This window comes from Cervus elaphus, chromosome 33 (genome assembly GCF_910594005.1).
Source record: "Cervus elaphus chromosome 33, mCerEla1.1, whole genome shotgun sequence".
Taxonomy (NCBI): Eukaryota; Metazoa; Chordata; class Mammalia; order Artiodactyla; family Cervidae; genus Cervus; species Cervus elaphus.
In genome coordinates, this window is record NC_057847.1 from 28,518,110 (window position 1) to 28,542,638 (window position 24,529).

General features: G+C 39.4%; 1 protein-coding gene across 1 annotated transcript in view; it reads left to right on the forward strand.

The window, feature by feature from the left end:
• The first annotated feature begins 258 nt into the window (after positions 1 to 258).
• The window catches only part of TLK1 (tousled like kinase 1), a 163,260-nt gene continuing 138,989 nt past the window's right edge, over positions 259 to 24,529 (forward strand). Inside the window, exon 1 of the mRNA XM_043894418.1 lies at positions 259 to 601. Within this exon, the coding sequence (XP_043750353.1) occupies positions 463 to 601 (139 nt within the window). The 5' untranslated portion in view covers positions 259 to 462. The remainder of the gene's footprint in view (positions 602 to 24,529) is intronic.

The window sequence follows — 24,529 nt, forward strand, 5'->3', positions numbered from 1 at the left end:
CCCCGCCGCCTCAGCCGCCACCCACCGCCCGCCGCCGCCGCCACCGCCACCCGGGCGACGCCGGGGGCCGACGCACTGCAGAGGTGCCGGCAGGTTCCGCCCGCGGAAGTCTTCTCGGCTGGCGCAGCCCGCGCTCCGCCCGCGCTCCGACCCCGGCCCCAGCGGGCGCCCCCTCGACGCCTCCGCCGCGGCGCTCCTTCCCTCCGCCTCTTCCCCGGCGCGCCCGCCGGCTCCCTCACTTCTCCCGCTTTTCCTCCTCCCCATCCCTTCTCCTCCCCTCACCTCTACCCTCCCCACCTCCCCCCTTCTTGGTTTCCTCCCCCATCCCCTTGACTCTCCCCTCCCTGCCCTCGCTCTCCTGCTCGCCCTCAGCGCGGCCCCCGCCATGACGGAGGCGGGTGCCGGTGCCGTTGCCGCTGCTGCCGTCGCAGGGGGGGAGTCGGGTTCCCAGAAAGTAGCTTGATGAGTGTCCAAAGTAGCAGTGGAAGTTTGGAGGGGCCGCCATCTTGGTCCCAGCTCTCCACGTCTCCAACCCCGGGCTCGGCGGCGGCGGCCAGGTCCCTGCTGAATCACACGCCGCCATCCGGGAGGCCCAGGGAAGGTAAGTGCCGTCGCGCCCGCGCCCGCTCGCGGGCCTCCTTTCCCCGCGCTGCGGCCCGCGCGTCCCCGGGTCTCCTTCCCCCGACCCCGGGGTGGGGGAGGGGGACGAGGTGGACGCGAGGCCGCCCGGCCCCGGGGAGGTAGTGCTCCAGCTGTGGGTGGTGGTTCGCGGGTGGCGGAGAAGACGGACGAAGGGGTGCGCGCTGAGAGGACGGGGCGCGGCGCGGCGCACAGACTCGCTTGGGGTTCCTAAGATTCAGTCCTGCTAGGGTGGGAAGCCTGACCCCGGACGCGAGCCCCTTTCTGCTCCATTTGCTAGTACACTCAGTACTCTTAACCTCCCGGCCTCCGGTCTCTGGTGGGCTTTCCCTCTCCGTGAAGCATTCATCCTCGAGCCCCCTCCCCTTCCCTCGCGCACTCCTCCCCTAGAGGCGGTCCCCGCTCTGCGAGCTTTGCTGCCCGGGACCTGGAGGATGCCCCTCACTGGCAAGATCTCTCTACCTTTTGGGGAGGGCCGCTGAAATTATCAAAGGCGACTTTGATCCCGGGCCTGCCCCCCCCACCCCCCCACCCCAAGCAGTTTAAACGAGGGACCGATTCGTGGGCAGGCTTTTAAAACCACCCAGATGGTTGCAACTTTCCTTCGCCATCACCTCCTGCATATTTGTGTGTTACCTCTCTGTTCCAAGTAGGCTACTATTCTTCTCCGACAGGGTCGTGGGTTTTGTGGGAAATCGCTGTGTAAAGGTTACTGCAAACACTCACCAGATCGGTTACAATTGTTTTCTAAGTTTTCTGGCTTCCTGCATGCAAGTGTGCTGCCGCCAGATGTAGCAGTTACACAGCTAGTAAGACACCGGAGTGCGTTTGACTAACATTTTAACTTGGTGTATTTAACTTTAAGTATACGACGTAAAATTAAATTTAGGAGAACACATATTTATGGGGGAAGAATAAATGTGTGTAGAATCGCGTTTAACGTTCTTTTGTCTGGAAAACGTTTAGCGGTATTCACGAGCAATTGGTAAATGGGTTGTTCACGGCCAGTTGTGTCACACGGGAAGATTGTAGCCACATTTTCGAAAAAACGTCGGGAAGTCCAGTAGTCTAGTGAATCCTTTAAAGATACCAAGAGCTTTGATTTATGTAGGAGTCGGTGGGATTAATTTATTTTGAAAATATCTATCAGTATTTACGACTCAGAGCCTTGACATTTGTTAGTCAAGTGGTTTGTGCCCTGAATCCAGTGGTTCAGGCATAGCGTTCTTTGTCATTTTGTTCCTGTGAGCATGTGTGAAAGTGACAATAGGCTCAAAGATTGGCATGAATTTGCTCTGGAAAATTCATGGGAAGATTTGATTTATGGCATCCATTAAGCGTTGTGAATACATTGACAGACATTTCCTCTTTCCATCTCACCCCCAACCCTGAGTTCTGATTATTAGAGGATAAAAGTTTATTTATTGAGTAACTCAAATTTAGTACACCTGGTGATTTTTCTTTCTGCACTTGAAAATTTGTAAATGAATGTCTTAAAATCTATTTTGTGAACAGCAGTTGGTGCTTTTAGCATGCTTTTACTTTTGTCTGTACTTTCATTAAGATGCTAAATGGTAGTGTTAGGAATGATAGTATAATGAGTGATAGTAAATGATGTCTTGGGAAAGACTTTTTTAAGGCTATACCTTTTTTTTTTTTTTATGCATTTGTTAAATATTTATTGAGACATTTTTTGTGAACCAAGCACTGTATTTGTTACTGAGGAAGTAGTGTTGAATTGTTCATCTGTTAACATCTGTAATCAGTGTTAGTAATTTTGGATCTGTAGAATCTAGATTGTGAACTTCAGAGGTTACTTCAACTCATTAAGAAACCTTTATGCTATTCTGCACTTTTCCTGATGTTTTAAAATTTTGAAAGATTGAAATAATTTAGCTTGAACTTCCAAATAAGGCGAATTTTTCCCAGCAGTTTGGATTTTTATGTAACCTAAATAGTGAGTCTCAATTTATGAAATAACAAGACTTGCTGTTGTGTAAGTTATACTTCACACCCAAGTACCTGTATGGTGACAGTGGTATATTGCTTTTTTTTGACCAACCAAGAAATAAGTTAAAACTTTTAATGTTCTGTAGGGTTATGTATTCACATTGAAGCTATTGTTTCAGATTTCACTAATGTGAACAGTAATTGCATACATGAAGCCCTAGGAATCAAGGTGTTACTATTGTCTATTGAGTGGGATCCCAGTTTTTAGTTTAACAAGTACTTGGCATCTTTTCCAGGTAGCATATTAGTATGTTGTGTAAATTGATGTAAATTGAGAGCTTTTTTTTTTTTTTTTAAATTATTTTTGGCTATGCGGGGTCTTTGTTGCTGTGTGGGCTTTTTTCTGGTTTCAGTGAGCTGGTGCTACTCTTGGTTGGGGTCCACAGGCTTCTCATTAATGTGGCTTCTCTTGTTACAGAGCATGGGGTCAGTAGTCCTGGTGCTTGGGTTTAGCTGCTCCGCAGGATGTGGGATCTTCCTGGACCAGGGATTGAACCCATGTCCCCTGCATTGGCAGGAGGATTCCTTACCACTGAGCCACCAGGGAAATCCAAATTTGATAGCTTTGATTGCTGGTGACTGATAGCTAGTAAAAAGCATTACTATTAATGGAACTTGACTGTATGTATCAAGGAGAGAACAAACTTTGTTTCTTGAAAAATTGAGCCAATTTAATGTAATATAGAATAGAAAATTTTAAACTTAAAAGAGATACACATGTATATGTACATATATATAAAGTTATATATGTGATGAACTCCTTTTAAGCATACTTAATTTTGAAAATGGGCTATTTTTAAAGATACACCACAAGTATCTTATCCAAAAGCCTAAATCATAAGATTTAGGAATTTATTGGAATTCAGGAATTTGTATGGTAGAGTGTAGAGTATTAATCGGAGAAGGAAATGGCAACCCACTCCAGTATTCTTGCCTAGAGAATTCTATGGACCAAAGACCTGGTGGGCTACAGTCCATGGGGTCACGAAGAGTCAGACACGACTGAGTGACTAACACACACAGACTATTAGTAATTTCTTTCCTTGGAGTTCCAAAGCTTTTCCTTTATCGGTCTTAAAATTCTCTGAGAGGTGCTCAGCAGTGTAGCTCTAGGTTTCACAGTGGATCTTTTAAACCTGTGGCTAAATTCTCTATCCCACTTTATCTGTTAATAATTCTGTGAATAAGGATGTGAGAAGTTAAGAAATTTTCAAATAAGGTCAGTTTTGTTTGCTGAGGCCTAGGTATGTGTTGGCTAGATGAATAGATTTTTTTTTTTCATATAAGTACATAAGTACTTTTGAATGGGTTACTGCTGTGAGTCAAATAAATAGTTATACAAAAGACTTGTCTTTTTTATTCCATTTTTCCAGATATAAATAATTTGCTTTTTACTTCTATATAAATAGCAAAAGTAGTTTGATCGGAAAGATTATATCATAGTCATAAACTTGCTGTCTGTTTCTGTATTTACAGACTGCATCTTTAGACAGAAGAGTTAAAAGTATTTGATTCCAGATGATTGCGTAATACCTGTAGGAAGATGTTAAAAGTTATTTATCAGATGATGCTTTAATTTTTTGAAGTCACCTGCTGCAGCAAGACTGAGTTGTATGTTTAAGGATTGTAGCTCATGAATGCATAGATATGTGGTAGGCACCTCTCTTACAGAGGCATTTTTATATATTAGAGGAGAAAGGGAAATTCAAGATAGAAGTCTAGGAATCTGCTGAGAAATAGGTTATGTTTTAACCTTTTTGGTCTCAGGACCCCCTTTACTCCCTTAAAAATTATTCAGGTCTCCAAAGAGATTTTGTTTATGTGAGTTATGTCTTGGTATTTACTATATTTGTAATGAAGTATCTTCAGAAACATTTATTTATCTAAAAATAACAATTTGATTACATGTTAATGAATTTTAAAATGATGAATAAATATTTTAAAACAAACTTTAGTGAGGCTAGTGGAATTGTTTTATATTTTTACAAACCATTTTAATTTCTGGCATACTAGAAGGTAGCTGGATTTTCTTCTTTCTGTCTGTTGAGATATATTTTGATTGAGGCATGTGTTGAGAACCCAATTTCACATAGATATGTAGTTAGATAAGAACTAGTTTACTAGCCTTTTGGAAAGTTATTCTTTGATATTACACCAAAATTCAACAGTTGGCTGTTGTTTTTAAAGGTTACTTGCAATGTGGAAGTACATTTTATCCCAGAAGTGTCCTCAGGACACACAAGAAATCTGTGGACCATACATTTAGACTCAGCAAGAGACTAGTTGAAGGGTGGGGAAGAGTATAGCTGTTTTCAGGTATTTAAAAAACAAATAGAAGAGAATGTATTTATTATGCTGTTATAGAAGATAAACTAGCAGGTGAAAGTTGCGAAGGCATAGAATGAATTGTATATTTTTTTGACAAGAATGTAAGAACTGTGTAACAACTAGATTTGACTAGCAATGGAAAGACCTGTCTCTTGAAATATTTAACTATGAGAATTTAAAGCAAACTACACTGCTGGTGCGGAAGGCATAAGAGATGTGGGTTCGATCCCTGAAGATCCCCTGGAGAAGGAAATGGCAACCTACTCCAGTAATCTTGCCTGGAGAATCCCATGGACAGAGGATCCTGGTGGGCTACAGTGTATAGGATTACAAAGAGCTGGGCATGACTGAGCACGTGCATGTACATGGACTTTTGGGGTGGGGTGGAGATAAATCCAATAGATTCTTATTTTGTGTGCTATTGGATTAAGTGACTTAAGGTCCCATCCAATTAAAAAATGCAAACATTCTGTGATTCTTTGAAAATTTGTAAATGTAGTTAAACTACTTATATATCCATGAATGTTTTTGAAAATCCTCAAATTTCAGTAGTATGAAACTACTGTTGACTTTATTGCTGTTTTGCATTTTTATTGTGCTTTTCTTCTGCAGATTTTCCTGTATTTTCTGGAATCAACACTGTCAGTCTTCCTGAAATCTTGATAAATTCCCTGCAAAATATAATAAGCTTTGAAGACATTTTAGGGAATCAGATGCTGCTTATGATTTGGTTTAGTAGAGTTGTAGTACTGGGGGCTGATTTTCAGTTTTATAAGAGAAACTATCAGCATTCTGTATAGTCTTTTATTTTTAATTGTTTATGTGATTTCAGAAGTAATATGCTTAATCTAATGGTTTAAAAGCTAGAGAGTCTGAAAAAAGGATACATAAAGGAAAAGTAAGTGTTTAAATTGATCTGTCTTGAATAAAAAAGTGCATAACCAGAACATAGAAGAATTTAAATTCTCATCTTATTCAGAGAAGTATGCATGTAATAGTTATTATCTATAACAATTCATATTTTAATTTAGTATGGAACATAGTCTCTTCTGTGAAATGTATTGAAAGGTTAGATTTTAGGTACTCGGAAGTTTAAGGATAAACTCCTTTAACTTTCCTGAGGTCAGCTTCAGTGAAGTAAGTGACACACAGCTTGAGACTTCATGTATTTGTTTCATTTAGATTTAAAGCTCATTTTCTATAGAAGAACTATAGGAATAAGTCATTTAGTTTTGTAAACTCCTTCATTCTCTTTAATAATTTCCACATATCTTAGAATAATTTAGAGGAACGGTATTATAAAGTAGGAGAAGCAGTATGCTGCAAGAGAGAAAGTGCATTGATAATTGGAAAACACGTATCCCTACTTTGCCCTTAACTAGCTGGGTGATGTTTGGGCAAGTTGCTTATCTGCTTCAGTTTCATAACATGAGAATTATAGAGCTGAAAAGGACCCTGGAAGCAATTGAATTCAAGTTTCTCATTTTACCGACGAGGAGACTTTGCCTAGACTTTAACTCTAGGAGAGTTGGGACCAAGATGCGGTTTTCTGATTTTCAGCTTACTGCTTTCCCATTATACTTTGTGGCTCTTCTAAATCTGTAAAATGAAGGGGTTGAATTCAAATCCTTCAGAGGTCTTTAACAGGAAAAATATTGTTTGACATCAGTTTAATTATAATTTAGTGGAGGAAAGTTTGTAGCTTTTACTTATTGGTAAAATAAATGTTTTTTTGAGGAAGCAGTGTGACTTTTTCAAGGTTATGTTTTAATTTGTTAAGAGAAGATAGTCATCTTCATTATTACCAAAAGATTTTTAAGTTTATTTATGATCATAGTTAAGTAGTAGTGTGCTAAGTGATCTTGTCTTTTTATTGATCTACATTCTAAAACACTATTATGAATATGTTAAAAGCTGTGTAAATTATGTAAATAGCAATGTGGTGTCCTGAAGTGAAGGAACTAGGTGATTGTTGCTCAGAAATTCTAGGGTGTTTCCCCTGCTCCCCCTAGTTAGATGTCTCTGTTTCTTGGTGTCCTATTTGTGCATGTGTGCTAAGTCGCTTCAGTCCTGTATGACTGTTTGCAAGCCTGTGGACCCTAGCCAACAAGGCTTCTCTGTCCATGGGATTCTCCAGGCAGGAATATTGGAGTGGGTTACCATTCCCTCCAAGGGATCTTGCCCACCTAGGGATCAAACCTGAGTCTCTTATGTCTCCTGTGTTGGCATGCGGGTTCTTTACAACTAGCGCCACCTGGGAAGCCACAGTGTTCTATGGTGTCCTACAGACAATTCCTGTCTATTTCATAGCACCTCTGCCACTGTACCTTTTATTATAGACTTTTTTTTTTGCCTACTCTACAGAAAGGTCTTGAATTCAGAGACTGTTTTGTTCATTTCCATGTTCTCACTGCATAGTAGGATGTCCTCTATAGAGTTGGCATCTAACAGTTTTGTCGAAGGACTGTTAAAAGTTTTTTTTTTTTTTTAAACTGAATGATTTTATACTTAATATATACATATTTCAGACCCAGGAGGACACTCATTTTAGTAATTTATAGGCAAGTTATGTTTTCGAGAGTGATAATGGTAACAGTAATAGCTAAAGTTTATTGTTTGTACATGTTAATTCTTTTAATTCTCATTAACTCTGAGGTATTTGCAGTTACTGTCATTTTGCCTATGAGGAATCAAAGCCCAGAGAAGTAAAGAAATTTGCCCAGTATGACACACAGTAGTAAATGTTAGAGCTGAGATTTTAATCATCTGCTGAGATTTTAACCACTGGGATATATTGCCCAAGATAAAGAAATTTCATTTTGGGTAATTTCTTAGTTTTTCCTTAACAAATTTTAATTTACTAATCAGTCATTTTGGCTCATTCAGTTTACTGATAAACTTTGTGTTTTTTTTTGCATGGAATTTTGTATGTGTATGGAGATAGGATTAAAAAATGAAAAATTCAAAATCAGTTTGTGCAAATCTTAAATTTTAGGAAAAATGTTAGAAGTATACTAATGAAAAATCTTATTTTCATGTTTAATAATTAAATTGGAATGCCATTTATCTCAATATTTTGTCCTCATAAGCTCACCACAGTTGTAACAAATAGACATTAGAATTTGAATGGAGAATTTTCGAAGTCCGCTTATTGTGAAGGATTTTAACCTGGTGCATGAGGCCCTCAACAAAATTGAGACGCTTTAGTAGCAGATGATTTAGTGTTCATTATGCAAGGGAAAGGAGGCTTGACTCAACCTGTTTCATCTTACAAGAAGTATTTTTTTTTAAACACTTACAGCTTCAATTACTTTATTGCATACAAAACAGATATCTTGATAACATATATTACTTAGTATATCTAACGAGCGACAGAATTTGAATGGTTTGATAGGAATTCAAAGCATGATGTAGAAAGAGGCAGAGCTGAAACAGGTTGTAGGTTGTGAAACAAATCTTCTCAATGTGGCTTCATTATTAGGTTTGAAATTTGTGAATTTCAAGACGACAGTTTATATACCTCTATTTAAGTTAAAATGCTTGTATTCTACAAGATGCAGTATAAAGCCAAATATGAGCAGTTTTAGGGGATGACATGGGGCTTCCCAGATGGCTCAGTCAGTAAAGAATCTGCCTGCAGTGCAGGAGATTTGGGTTCGATCCCTGGGTTGGGAAGATCCCCTCGAGGAGGGCACAGCAACTCACTTCAGTATTCTTGCCTGGAGAATCCCATGGACAGGAGCCCAGTGGGCGACAGTCCACTGGGTCCCAAAGAATTGGACACAGTTGAGCACGTACACACGCATTAAGAGTTGGTTGTGCTCATAAGTTTGTATCTTTCCTTGGAAACTAGTTTAGTTGGAGAAATGACATTCTTCTAGGTTTAAATTAAACTTTAACCTGGTGAAGTGAAGTGAAGTCGCTCAGCTCAGTCATGTCTGACTCTTTGTGACCCCATGGGCTCCTCCATCCATGGGATTTTCCAGGCAAGAGTACTGGAGTGGGTTGCCATTTCCTTCTCCAGGAGATCTTCCCATCTCAGGGATTGAACCCTGGTCTCCCGAATTGCAGGTGGATGCTTTACCCTCTAAGCCAGGTGTTATTGTTAAATGGCATACATTGTGATTGCGTTAACTCCGCCCTTGACACTATGTATGTGCTTCCTGTCTGATGGTAAATACAGCTATGGTGCCTCTGGAGAATGTCAGGGGAATTGTATGAAGCCAAGCAGAGTCATCCTGTCTTTCATAAGACCTGAGGCATGTTTCTTTTCTTTTTTTCCTTCTTTTTTGACAAATAGGGTATTTTTGCTTTTTTTAAAAAAAAAGTTTTTCCTTTTTCTGTGCACAGATTTAAAAAAATCAGTGAAATTATTTTGTATATATAATATATATTTTATATCTTTTATATATATATATGAAAGTGAAAGTGCTAGTCACTCAGTCGTGTCTGACTCTTTGTGATCACATGGACTGTACAGGCTCCTTTGTCCATGGAATTCTCCAGGCAAGAATACTGGAGTGGGTAGCCATTCCCTTCTCCATGGGATCTTCCCAATCCGGGGACCGAACCCAGGTCTCCTGCATTGCATACAGATTCTTTACCATCTGAGCCATCAAGGAAGCCCATATATGTGTATGTATGTGTATAAACTCATTTATTTAAAAGTTACATATACTTAATGGAAGGACTTGTTTTAGGAACTTTGTAAATTGTAACTCATTACTTCGAACTATCATGCAGTAAGTATTATTGAGTCCCTGTTTTACAGATGAGGAAATGGAAGCACAGAGAGGTTAGCTAACTTAACCAGGGACACATGAGAATATGTAGTAGAGTCAAGATTCAGACTAGGCTCCTGAGTGCATCTCTTAACAGTTTATGCTGTTCTGTCAGCATTATTCCATTGAATTTTATCCAAAAAGATACCGAATAGATGTACTCAGTGTATTTTATTTAACCATTCTTCTTTTGGTAGTGTGTTAGAATTTACTGGTTCACATAATTGAGAATTGTAAATGTGGAGAAGGGTGGAATAGCTTTGGAAGCAGCTTAGATCCAAAGTCTCAAATGATGTCACTGAGCCTCTCTGACTGCATATCTGAGTTTTTCTAGCCTCTTGCTCCTGGAGCCTCAGTCACATACCTTTTGGCTTAGCAACTACATTTGAAAGACAAACTTTTTCCTGATGTCCACATGCAAGTTCTGGGTTGATGCCGATGTATTATGATTGTCAATTCCTTAACCAGTCATTGGTAGCTGGGAGATGAAGTATACAGCAAAGTGGCCACTATGCCTGTAGATAGGATGAGTTGGGGAATCCATAGAAAGCCATGATTAACAGATCCCTGAAGATCACAGATTAGGTGAGTGATAGTTTTCCTGAGCAGTGGATCATGGTGAATGAAAACATCTTAACTACCGTATTTAGTTATTTAGATTATATCTTTTCTTTTTCTTTAACTTTTCTTTTTGGCTATAATAGATACTAATATAGTGAATATCTCTGAGTAAGTTTCCCCCAACCCTTAAGATGATTCTCAGTCATGGAGTATCAGGGCAAAAATTGTAAAACAGTTAAGGGCTTTTGGTAATTATTACCAAATTATTATTTAAAGAATTGTATTTAGCTTGTATAGCAGTGATGTATGAGTTAGGCATGTCTTTTTGAACCAGGGAAGGTTCAGCTCATCCTGGGGATTGCTAGGCTTAAATATTGTTAACACAATGCCTTTCAGTTAACAAAAATTTCCCTGATGGCTCAGAGAGTACAGAGTCTGCCTCCAATGCAGGAGACCCAGATTTGATCACTGGGTCAGGAAGATCCCCTGGAAAAGGAAATGGCAACCCACTCCAGTATTCTTGCCTGGAGAATCCCATGGACAGAGGAGCCTGGTGAGCCACAGTCCATGGGGTCACCAAGAGTCAGACACGACTGAGCGACTGACTAACACACACTTTTTAGTTAACAAAAGGATTGAGATCCTCACACTGAACATATGTCTATTCCAATTTATCAAATGCTTTATTGTATTTTTTCATTCTCACTATTTAAAAATCTTTAAAATTGAAAGACGGTTGCTCCTTGAAAGGAAAGCTGTGACCAACCTAGACAGCATATTAAAGAGCAGAGACATCACTTTGCCAGTAAAGGTCCATATAGTCAAAGCTATGATTTTTCCAGTAATCATGTCCAGATGTGAGAATTGGACCATAAAGAAGGCTGAGCACTGAAGAACTGATGCTTTAGATTTGTGGTGTTGGAGAAAACTCTTTGAGAGTCCCTTGGACTGCAAGGAGATCAAACCAGTCAATCCTAATGGAAATCAACCCTGAATATTCATTGGAAGGACTGATGGTGAATCTCCACTACTTTGGCCACCTGATATGAAGAGCTGTTTCATTGGAAAAGACCCTGATGCCTGGAAAGATTGAAGGCAAAAGGAGAACGAGGTGGCAGAGGATGAGATGGTAAAATAGCATCACTGACTCAATGGACATGAATTTGAACAAGGTCCAGGAGATAGTGAAGGACAGGAAAGCCTGGCATGCTGCAGTCCATGAGGTGGCCGAGACTTTCAGGATCCTGGTTCCTCCAGCCAGGATCGACTCCATGCCCTGTGCAGTGGAAGTGAGTCCTAAACACTGGCTGCCGGGGAATTCCTAGATTTTCTTGATTGTAGGATGGAATAAGAAATAGTAACTGTTTCATAAGGTTGTGAGAATTAAATGTGAAATTTGTGGCATGTTAAGCAGTCAGTATATGTTAACTATTACTATTACATTTAGATACAAGGATACTTTAGAATTAAAAATTTTTCTCCTTTTTTAAAATGTCAAGAATAGGGAACAGGAACTATCTGCATTAGGATTTTTTGGTCAGAGCACACTTGACATCGATTGTCTCCATGACTTGTTGAAGAATTCTGGCAGGGTTGTGTATGATGGAGGCAGATTTTAAGTCATAATTATAATTGTTAATCTCATTTCTTTTCACTATATAATATTGTGGCACTTATTTTACATAAAATTTTTCTTCCTTTGATTCTTTATTTTACATTTTAAAGATTTGTTTTACTGGACAAAAACGCATGATTTTTTGAAATATCGTTTAACATGTATTGTCATGATTATTTCCCTATTGGGTAACTAGGATTTTAGTCTTTTATTTAGTTTCTCAGAAATTAATCAGTTGTCAGAGCTCTAGAATTTTATAGAAAATTCTATAAAATTTTATAGTTTGTTTAATCATTCTGCGTGTATTTTTGGACCTAGAGCCTAGCACTGGGAAAAACAAAGATGTGTAAGATAATAGCCCTTGCCTCCTAGGAGTGTGGCCAAAGTCTAGTGAGGAAGACTGTAATTTATAACATGTAATTTATACTTAAAAAAAATAAAAACCACGTTGTGGGTCAGATGAAACAGTTCATGAGTTGCCAATTTTCAACTTCTGATATAAACAGAACTCTTGTATGATGGGGCTTCCCTGGTAGCTCAGATGGTTAAGAATCTGCCTGCAATGTGGGAGACCCAGGTTCGATCCCTGCATCAGGAAGATCCCCTGGAGAAGGGAATGGCAACCCAGTACTTGCCTCCTAGGAGTTTGGCCAAAGTCTAGTGAGGAAGACTACAATTCATAACATGTAATTTATACTTTAAAAAAAACCCTAACACTTTGTGGATCAGATAAAACAGTCTTTGAGTTGCCAATTTTCAACTTCTTATATAAACAGAACTATTATAAAATAACATGGTTGTAACATATCCTATATTACGGTGTTATATCTCTGTTGGTCATTTGACTCCTAGAAACAAACTTTAGCAACACAAATTTATTATTAGAAGGATATAGGGCTGAATATCTCTTAGAACCTAGTTAGACTTCAGGGGACTGAACTGGAAATTCAGGAACCATGGTCGCACTGTTCTCCTGTGGATCACAGAGCAACCCTTCCTATGTGAAGGAAGATTTCTTAAAAACGAAAAGTGAGAAGGAAGGTAATTGTATTTCTGTCATGAGGTGTGAACAGAGTATTCCCTAGAGAAGGAAATTAGCTAGGTTTCCTCCACTTTAACTATTTTCAAACCGTATCATCTTGTTTCAGTTGATAGGTCTTGATTGCTTGTGAGATTGAACTTAATATTTATATCAAAAGCTCAGTGTTTAAAAAATTATTACTGTCTAAGGTTCAAACACTCTAATTTTACTATGATTCAATTGATTTTATTTTTTAATGTTATGTGGTGCTTTAGTTTTCATTATTGAAGCATAATATTAATACAGAAAACACACACAGACAAATTGATGCTCAGTGAGCTACTATAAACCATGATGTGTGTAACTACCACTCAGTCAAGAAAAAGAACACTGGCAGTATTTTAGAGCTCTCTTACTGCTCTCATCAGTCATTTACTACCTTCTCCCTTCCCTCCAGAGCCATCACTGTGCTGTGCTGTGCATAGTCACTTGGTCGTGTCTGACTCTCTGCGACCCCATGGACTGTAGCCCGCCAGTCACTATTCTGACTTAATTATGCTTGTTTCTGAACTTAATGTAAATGGACTCACACAGTATGTATTTTGTTTGTAGCTGCTTTTGCTTCACATGTTTTTGAGTTTCACCCATGTTAATTCCTTAACTGTAGTTCACTTTCATTGCTCTATAATATTACTTTGTATTCATTTACCATAGTTTATTTATATAATCTGTTGATAGATGTCGATTGTTTCTACTTCTTGATTATTACTAATAATGCTGTGTGAACATATTTGTACCTGTCTGTTCATATACTATTAATTTCTATTGAGTTTAGACCTAATAGCAAATTTGCTGGATTGTAGGCCCCATATAGTATTAATAGATACTGCCAGTTTCCCAAAGTAGTTGTAATAGTTCTCATTCCCATGAACAGTGTATGAGAGTTCCCATTGCTCTGTATCCTCACTGAAAATTGGATTGTTTTTTATTTTTGGTGTTCTGATGTGAGGTGGTATTTTTGGTTTTCATTTTCATTTTCCTGGTGAGTTAGAAGGTTTACCGTTTTTTCATAAGTTTATTGACTTTTGGATATCTCTTGTGAAGTGCTTACTCAGATCTTTTGATCAGTTTTCCTTTGTGTTCTCTTCACAAAAACTAAAATTAATTGAAGGAATCCTTTTTGTATTTTGGATAAGTACTCTTTTTTTTATTACCTCCCCCAGAGGTTTCTGTGGCCTCCTGCCCCCCTTTATAGTGTTTAATAAGTATCTCAAATTCATATAAAATGTTTTCCCTTTCTTATCTTAATATGGACATTTACAAGTGTAAATTTCCCTGAAAGCACGCGGTTGATTGATCCTGTAAGTTTTGATATGTTGTGTTTTTGATTTTACTCAAGTGTTTTCTAACTTTCCTTTTGATTTGTTCTTTTGCTCTATTATTGATTTAGGAGTATGTTAATTTCCTATATTTGTGAATTTCCTAAATTTCCTTCTGTAATTGATTACTAATTTAGTTTCATTTTGGTCAGAGAACATAAGTTGTGTGCTTGCAGTCGTTTTAAATTTGTTGATGCTTGTTTTATGGCCTGTCTTAGAGAGTGTTTCATGTGTACTTTAGAAGAACATGTATTCTGTTGTTGAATGGAGTATTCTCTAGATGTTTGTTAGGTCTAGTTGGTATATTGTGTTTGTTTTATGTTTCTTTGTGATTCTTCTGCTTAGTTCTGTTTGTTACTAAAGAGTGTTGAAATATTCCAACTAGTGTTGAATAGTGTTTTTCTCCCTCTGTTTCTGTCAGTTTTGTTTCATGTATTTTGAAGCCCTGTTATAAGGTACATATATATGTTTATAATTGTTTTAAAATGTCTGTGGACAAGCCATTTTTTAATTTATTTGATTTTTTAAGTCTATTTATTTGTTTTTGGTTGCACTGGGTCTTCACTGCTGTGCATGGGCTCTCCAGCTGCAGAGAGCTGGGCCCACTCTCTAGTTGCAGTGCACGAGCTTCCTCTGCAGTGGCCTCCTTTGTTGCAGAGCACAGGCTCCAGATGTGTGGACCTCAGCAGTCATGGCTTATCAGCCTCAGTAATTGTGGCTCTTGGGCTCCAGAGCACAGGCCCAGCAACCGTGGTGCGTGGGCTGTCTTAGCTGCCCGTGGCTTGCGGGATCATCCCCTGCATTGCAAGGTGGATTCTTAACCAGTGAGCCACCAGGGAAACCCCTGTGTTTATAATTTTTTTATCTTACTGATGAATTGACCCTTTTATTGTTATTAGACATCCCTCTTCATTTCTAAAACCATTTTAGAAGCTGTCTGATATTAGTGTATCTGCTTCAGTTTTCCTGTGGTGGTTTTTTGCATGGTGTCTTTTTCCATCCACTTATTTTTATCCTGTTTGTGTCTTTGGATCTAAAGTGTGTCTTCTGTAGATAGCATTTAATTTGATCTTGTTTTTTTTTTTTTTTTTTTTTTATTGATTCCTGCCATCCCTGCCTCTTGATTGTATTTTTTAATGCATTCACAGTAATGTTTTTTGGGTATGTTTGGATTTATGTCTGCCATTTTGCATTTTGTTTTCTCTCTGTCTCTGTCCTTCTCTACCTGCATTACTGTTTTCTTTGCATTGAGTATTTCCTAGGATGATGTTTTAATTCCTTTCATGATTTTTAACTTGTTATTATTCTCTTAATGATTTTAAGGTTTACATTATATAGTCTTATCAGAAACTATTTCAGATTTACATTAACTTAATTCCAACATTATATTCAAACTTTGCCCCTATATAGCTCTACTCCATTCTCCTCTTTTTTGGTTATACATGTTGCTGTGTGTTCAGTTCAGTTCAGTCGCTTAGTTGTGTCTGAATCTTTACGACCCCATGGACTGTAGCACGCCAGGCCTCCCTGTCCATTACCAACTTCTGGAGTTTACTCAAACTCACGCCCATTGAGTTGGTGATGCCATCCTACCATTTCATCCTCTGTCGTCCCCTTCTCCCACCTTCAGTCTTTCCCAGCATCAGGGTGTTTTCCAGTGAGTCAGCTCTTCGCGTCAGGTGGCCAAAGTATTGGAGTGACAGCTTCAACATCAGTCCTTCCAATGAATATTCAGGACTAATTTCCTTTAGGATGGAATGGTTTGATCTCCTTGCAGTCCAAGGGACTCTCAAGAGTCTTCTCCAACACCACAGTTCAAAAGCATCAATTCTTCAGCGCTAAGCTTTCTTTATAGTCCAACTCTCACATCCATACATGACTACTCGAAAAACCATAGCCTAGACTAGATGGACCTTTGTTGGCAAAGTAAAGTCTCTGCTTTTTAATATGCTGTCTAGGTTGGTCATAACTTTTCTTCCATGGAGCAAGCATCTTTTAATTTCATGGCTGCAGTCACCATCTGCAGTGATTTTGGAGCCCAATAAAAATAAAGTCTGACACTGTTTCCCCATTTATCTGCCATTGATGGGACTGGATGCCATGATCTCAGTTTTCTGAATGTTGAGTTTTAAGCCAACTTTTTCAGTCTCCTCTTACACTTTCATCAAGAGGCTCTTTAGTTCTTCACTTGCTGCCATAAAGGTGGTATCATCTGCATATATGAGGTTATTGATATTTCTTCCAGCAATCTTGATTCCAGCTTCTGCTTCCTCCAGCCCAGCAATTATCATGATGTACTCTGCATATAAGTTAAGTAAGCAGGGTGAGAAAATACAACCTTGATGTACTCCTTTCCCAGTTTGGAACCAGTCTGTTGTTCCGTGTCTAGTTCTAACTGTTGCTTCCTGACCTGCATACAGATTTCTTAAGAGTAAGGTCAGATGGTCTGGTATTCCCATCTCTTGAAGAAATTTCCACAGTTTATTGTGGTCCACACAGTCAAAGGCTTTGGCATAGTCCGTAAAGCAGAAATAGATGCTTTTTGGAACTCTCTTGCTTTTTTGATGATCCAGCAGATGTTGGCAATTTGATCTCGGGCTTCTCTGTCTTTTTTAAATCCAGCTTTAACATCTGGAAGTTCATGGTTCATGTATTGTTGAAGCCTGGCTTGAAGAATTTTGAGCTTTACTTTACAAGTGTGTGAGATGAGTGCAAGTGTGCCGTTATTGGAACATTCTTTGGCATTGCCTTTGTTTGGGATTGGAGTGAAAACTGACCTCTTCCAGTCCTGTGGCCTCTGCTGAGTTTTCCAAATTTGCTGGCATATTGAGTGCAGCACTTTCACAGCATCATCTTTTAGGATTTGAAATAGCTCAACTGGAATTCCATCACCTCCACTAGCTTTGTTCGTAGTGATGCTTCCTAAGGCCCATTTCACTTTGCATTCCAGGATGTCTGGCTCTAGGTGAGTGATCACACCATCGTGATTTTCTGGGTGGTGAAGATCTTTTTTGTACAGTTCTTCTGTGTATTCTTGCCACAACTTCTTAATATCTTCTGCTTCTTTTAGGTCCATACCATTTCTGTGCTTTATTGAGCCCATCTTTGCATGAAATGTTCCCTTGGTGTCTCTAACTTTCTTGAAGAGATCTCTAGCCTCTCCCAGTCTATTGTTTTCCTCTTATTTCTTTGCACTGATGACCGAGGAAGGCTTTCTCATCTCTCCTTGCTACTCTTGGGAACTTGGCGTTCAAATGGGTATACCTTTCCTTTTTTCCTTTGCTTTTTGCATGTCTTCTTTTCACAGCTATCTGTAAGGCCTCCTCAGAGAGCCATTTCGCTTTTTTTGCATTTGCTTTTCTTGGGGATGGTCTTGCTCCCTGTCTCCTGTACAATGAATGTCAAGAACCTCTGTCCACAGTTCATCAGGCACTCTGTCTATCAGATCTATCCCCTAAAATCTATTTGTCACTTCCACTGTATAATCGTTAGGGATTTGATTTAGGTCATACCTGAATGATCTAGTGATTTTCCCTACTTTCTTCAATTTAAGTCTGAATTTGGCAATAAGGAGTTCATGATCTGAGCCACAGTCAGCTCCTGGTCTTGGTTTTGCTGACTGTATAGAGCTTCTCCATCTTTGGCTGCAAAGAATATATAGTCAGTCTGATTTCGGTGTTGACCATCTGGTCATGTCCACGTGTGGAGTCTTCTCCTGTGTTGTTGGAAGAGGGTGTTTGCTCTGACCAGTGCGTTCTCTTGGCAAAACTCTATTAGCCTTTGCTCTGCTTAATTATGTACTCCAAGGCCAAATTTGCCTGTTACTCCAGGTGTTTCTTGATTTCCTACTTTTGCATTCCAGTCCCTATATTGAAAAGGGCATCCTTTTTGAGTGTTAGTTCTAGAAGGTCTTGTAGGCCTTCATAGAACCATTCAACTTCAGCTTCTTCAGCATTACTGGTTGGGGCATAGACTTGGATTACTGTGATATTGAATGGTTTGTTTGCCTTGGAAATGAACAGAGATCATTCTTTTGTTTTTGAGATTACATCCAGGTACTGCATTTCGGACTCAATTTTGTTAACTGTGATGGGTACTCCATTTCTTCTAAGGGATTCTTGGCCACAGTGGTAGATATAAACTCCAGAATAAATTGTTACAATTACTTTATGTAATTTAAAGTCTTTTTTAAAGAAACTGAGATATGAAAGTATATTTATAGTTTTTGTACTAACCTTATTATTTCTGGTTCTCTATTTCCTCATGTAGATTTGATTTATATGATGTTATTTCCTTACTTCAGTAATTTGTTTCCAGGTGTCTTTTTCGTGCTGTTATTGTCAGATATGTGACATATTCTGTATATTACAGACCCAGCAATGCAATTGCGTGTATGTTGTATGTGTAGTTGCTTGTAAAATCAGTTAAGAGAAGATACATGCAGTTATGTTCTCTTTATTAGCATGCATGTTTTCTCATTTGATTATTTTTTATAATTCCTTATTTTTCATTGATATTCTGTATTTGACGAGTCCTTATACTAATACCTTCCTTTAATTATTTAAGCATGATTTTCTTTAGTTCTTTGAATATATTTATAATAGCTGCTTTGAACGCTTTGTCTGATGAATCCAGCATCTAGACCCTCTCAAAGTCACGTGCAGTCTACCAGAGATGACTGGTTTTCACCTTGTTCTCTTCACCTCTTTCCCTGTTCTCCGCATAAGCTTTTGGCTGGTCTGCTTCTATAGCTGTCACACCTAGCTGTCAGCCTCCACTAACTGCTAAGTGATTACTCTATTGTTTTCACCAATATCCCAGGGCATAAATTTTTTCATAGTCTGATTGCAGTAAGTCAGATCTCTGTAGAAGCTAAGTGTTGCCAGCCTTTGAGACTTGTGCTGATTACCCTGAGGAATCTTCCTGCCTTTTTCTTTGTCTAGTTCTCTCCGTTAAACTTCTAGCTGGTTTGCAGCTTTGCTTGTTACTACTGCTGTCATGGAACTACCAGCTTTCTTTTAGCTATTCACTCCCAAGATCTCCATAGTTTTGGACGTTGCCCTTTGAAATGAATTTTCCCACAGTCTATTCCAGGTAAAGTAATTCCATTAGGTGGAGGACAGAGCTTTCTGTTCTTAACTGTCTACCTTTTCCCCTAGGAGGACCCTCCACCTTGCCTTAGTGAAATTAGGGTCAGAGGCAAAGAGATCACTTTACTTGAAGGGACACCCTGCTCTCAGAGTAGAGCACTTGCTTTTATTTAATTAATTAATTTATTTAAATTAGTTGGCGGCTAATTACTTCACAACATTTCAGTGGGTTTTGTCATACATTGATGTGAATCAGCCATAGAGTTACACGTAGTCCCCATCCCGATCCCCCCTCCCACCTCCCTCTCCACCCGATTCCTCTGGGTCTTCCCAGTGCACCAGGCCCGAGCACTTGTCTCATGCATCCCACCTGGGCTGGTGATCTGTTTCACCATAGATAATATACATGCTGTTTTATCGAAACATCCCACCCTCACCTTCTCCCACAGAGTTCAAAAGTCTGTTCTGTACATCTGTGTCTCTTTTTCTGTTTTGCATATAGGGTTATCATTACCATCTTTCTAAATTCCATATATATGTATTAGTATGCTGTAATGTTCTTTATCTTTCTGGCTTACTTCACTCTGTATAATGGGCTCCAGTTTCATCCATCTCATTAGAACTGGTTCAAATGAATTCTTTTTAACGGCTGAGTAATAACTCCATGGTGTATATGTACCACAGCTTCCTTATCCATTCATCTGCTGATGGGCATGTAGGTTGCTTCCATGTCCTGGCTATTATAAACAGTGCTGCGATGAACATTGGGGTGCACGTGTCTCTTTCAGATCTGGTTTCCTCAGTGTGTATGCCCAGAAGTGGGATTGCTGGGTCATATGGCAGTTCTGTTTCCAGTTTTTTAAGAAATCTCCACACTGTTTTCCATAGCGGCTGTACTAGTTTGCATTCCCACCAACAGTGTAAGAGGGTTCCCTTTTCTCCACACCCCCTCCAGCATTTATTGCTTGTAGACTTTTGGATAGCAGCCATCCTGACTGGCGTGTAATGGTACCTCATTGTGGTTTTGATTTGCATTTCTCTGCTAACGAGTGATGTTGAGCATCTTTTCATGTGTTTGTTAGCCATCTGTATGTCTTCTTTGGAGAAATGTCTGTTTAGTTCTTTGGCCCATTTTTTGATTGGGTCATTTATTTTTCTGGAATTGAGCTTCAGGAGTTGCTTGTATATTTTTGAGATTAATCCTTTGTTTCTTCATTTGCTATTATTTTCTCCCAATCTGAGAGCTGTCTTTTCACCTTACTTATAGTTTCCTTTGTAGTGCAAAAGCTTTTAAGTTTCATTAGGTCCCATTTGTTTAGTTTTGCTTTTATTTCCAATATTCTGGGAGGTGGGTCATAGAGGATCTTGCTGTGATTTATGTCGGAGAGTGTTTTGCCTATGTTCTCTTCTAGGAGTTTTATAGTTTCTGGTCTTACATTTAGATCTTTAATCCATTTTGAGTTTATTTTTGTGTATGGTGTTAGAAAGTGTTCTAGTTTCATTCTTTTACAAGTGGTTGACCAGTTTTCCCAGCACCACTTGTTAAAGAGGTTGTCTTTTTTCCATTGTATATCCTTGCCTCCTTTGTCAAAGATAAGGAGTCCATAGGTTCGTGGATTTATCTCTGGGCTTTCTATTCTGTTCCATTGATTTATATTTCTGTCTTTGGAGCACTTGCTTTTAACTTGCCCCTTCTGGTAAAGAACTTCTGTCTTGGGAGTGAGCAATTGGGACCTAATACTTTCAGCTTACTGCACCGGAAAAAGAGCTTTTCTGCCTTATACATGGGGGCTGGTTGGATGAAGGGACTCTTTTACTCTTCTCATGCAGACCTGCCTGGCATAGAGTTTCTGCATCATGGAGGTGGGGGAGTGGGGCAGGTGGGAGATGCCAGCAGCATTCCCCTCCAAGGGTGAAATTCATTCCTAGGCTGGAATGTGGGAGTTCCTGTAGCACCTGTGTGGTGTAGAACATCTGAGTAGTTATCCTGAGTTGTGGGGTGTAATTGGAAGTGGTTTATGGTTCATATATCATGGATACTTGCTGCTCTCACGTCTGTTTAATGTTTTCTTGAATAATTTTTTTTTTATTTGCTATATGCCCTTGAGACAATTTTCAGAGACATTAAATGGTTGACTTTAAAATTTTGTTTCTACCAGTTCAGTTCAGTCAGTTCAGTCAGTCAGTCATGTCCGATTCTTTGTGAACCCATGGACTGCAGCATGCCAGGCTTGCCTGTCCATCAGTAACTCCCACAACTTGTTCAAACTCATGTCCATTGAGTCGGTGATGCCTTCCAACCATCTTATTCTCTGTCGTTCCCTTCTCCTGCCTTGAATCTTTCCCAGCATCAGGATCTTTTCCAGTGAGTCAGTTCTTCACATCAGGTGGCCAAAGTATTGAAGTTTCAGCTTCAGCATCAGTCCTTCCAATGAATACCCAGGACTGATCTCCTTTTGGATGGACTGGTTGGATCTCCTTGCAGTCCAAGGGACTCTCAAGAGTCTTCTCCAACACCACAATTCTTTGGTGCTCAGTTTTCTTTATGGTCCAACTCTCACATCTGTACATGAGCCCTGGAAAAACCTTAGCTTTGACTAGATGGACTTTTGTTGCCAAAGTAATGTTTTACTGGAGAAATGGTCCGCCTAGCTCAGCATGCCACTATTCTTGAAGTCTCACTCTCCCATGTTATCTTTCAGAAGCTTTTTTGTTATGCTTTTCATATTTAGGTCTGTAATTCTTCAGAAGTTGATATTTTTCTGTGTGGGGTTATATTGGAATAGATTTCATTTCCCTGTGACTGTCCTGATATCCGAGCACAATTTACTGGAAAGAATTGTTCTTTCACACTGTTTTCCTTTTTTTGTAAGTCAAGTGTCTATGCCTAGAAACAGGTCTATGTCTATGCTTTATATTCTATATCATGTTAGTCTTTTTTTTATAATTAGGTTGATACTCAATAAAATACATTTCCTGCTTTTTGGTAGGTGGAATTTTAAAGATATTTTCCTAACATTTCTGTCTCAATTATTCAGTGAACTACTGATCTAGGAAGTGCTGTGAAGGAATTTTGCAGGTATAATTAAAGTTACTAATCAACAGACCTTAAAATAGATTATTTTGGATTATTTGAGTGGGTCCTGTATACTCAGACAAGCCCTTAAAAATAGAAGAGTCAGAAGAAAAGAAGGCAGAAGAAGGAAGCAAAAGAGAAGGGGCAGAAGGAGAGATCAGAGGGATTTACTCAGAAGCAATGAAAAGGACTTGGCCTGCTGTTACTGCCTTTGAAAGGGGGTGACAGTGAGTCAGGGAGTGCAGGCAGTCTCTAGAAACTGAGACCAAACCCCACCTGAGGGGTAGCAGGGAAATGGAGGCCTCTGTCCTGCAACTGCTTGGCGCTGATTGTTGTCAACGTGGACCATTCTAAACGAACCTGGAAATATATTCTCTCCTGGAGTGTCAGGACAGGGACACAGCTTGGCTGATACCTTGATTCATTCTTAGGAAACTCGAAGGAGAGAACCAGCTGAGCCATGATGTGCCAAGATATCTGACCCATAGAACTTGCAGATAATGGGTGCTTTAAGCTGATAAGTGTATAGTTAACTTGTTAGAATAGCAGTAGACACTTTATTTTAGATTTTCTTCAAAATTGCTTTGGCTGTTTTTGGCTAAGTTAAAAAATCAAACACCCATCTGTTGGGACTTTCATTGAGATAACACTGAGTATATTGATTATATCTTTAAAATAATGAGTGTTAAAAAAGGCAGTGCCAAAGAATGTTCAGAGTACTATACAGTTGTGCTCATTTCACATGCTAGCAAGGTAACACTCAGAATCCTTCAAGCTTGGCTTCAACAATATGTGAACTGAGAACTTCCAGATGTACATGCTGTATTTAGCAAAGGCAGAGGAACCAGAGATCAAATTGCCAACATCTGTTGGATCATAGAGAAAGCAAGGGAATTCCAGGAAAACATCTACTTCTGCTTCATTGACTACACTAAAGCCTTTGACTGTGTTGATCTCAAACTGGAAAGTTCTTAAAGAGATGGGAATATCAGACCACCTGACCTATGTCCGGAGAAACCTGTATGCAGGGCAAGAAGCAACAATTAGAACTGGAGATGAAACAGTGGACGGGTTCAAAATTGGAATAGGAGTACCTCTAGACTGTGTATTGTCACCGTATGTACTCTGCATAACTTCTGTGCATAGTACCTTATGGAAAATGCCAGGCTGGATGAATCACAAGCTGGAGTCAAGATTGTTGTGAGAAATAACAGCAATGTCAGATATGCAGATGATACCACTCTAATGGCAGAAAGTGAAGAGGAATTAAAGAGCCTGTTGATTGAAGGTGAAAGAGGAGAATGAAAAAGCTAGTTTAGAACTCCGTTCAAAAAAAAAAACAACCTCTGTTCAAAAAACTAAGATCATGGCATCCAGTCCCATCATTCATGGCAAATCGATGGGGGAAAATGTGGAAACAGTGTCAGGTTTTATTTTCTTGGGTGCCAAAATCACTGCAGATGTGACTGCAGCCATGAAATTAAAACGACACTTGCTCCTTGGTGAAAAGCTATGACAATCCTAGACAATGTATTAAAAAGCAGAGACATCAATTTGCCAGTCAAAGTTCGTATAGTCAAGGCTAGGGTTTTTCTAGTAGTCATGTACGGATGTGAGCGTTGAACGATAAAGAAGATTGAGCGCCAAAGAATTGATGCTTTAGAATTGTGCTGGAGAAGACTCTTGAGAGTCACTTGGGCACTTGAGAGTCACTTGGGCAGCATGGAGATCAAACCAGTCAATCCTAAAGGAAATCAGTCCTTAGTATTCATTGGAAGGACTGATGGTAAAGCTCCTGTACTTTGGCCACCTCGTGTGAAGAGCTGACTCATTGGAAAGACCTTGGTGCTGGAAAAAGTGCAGGCCGGAGAAGTGGGTGACAGAGGATGAGATGGTTAGATAAGCATCACTAATTCAATGGACATGAGTTTGAGCAAACTCCAGGAGATAGTGAAGGACAGGGAAGCCTAGTGTGCTGCAGTCCATGGGGTTTGAAACAGTGGAACACAGGTTAGTGACTGAACAAAAT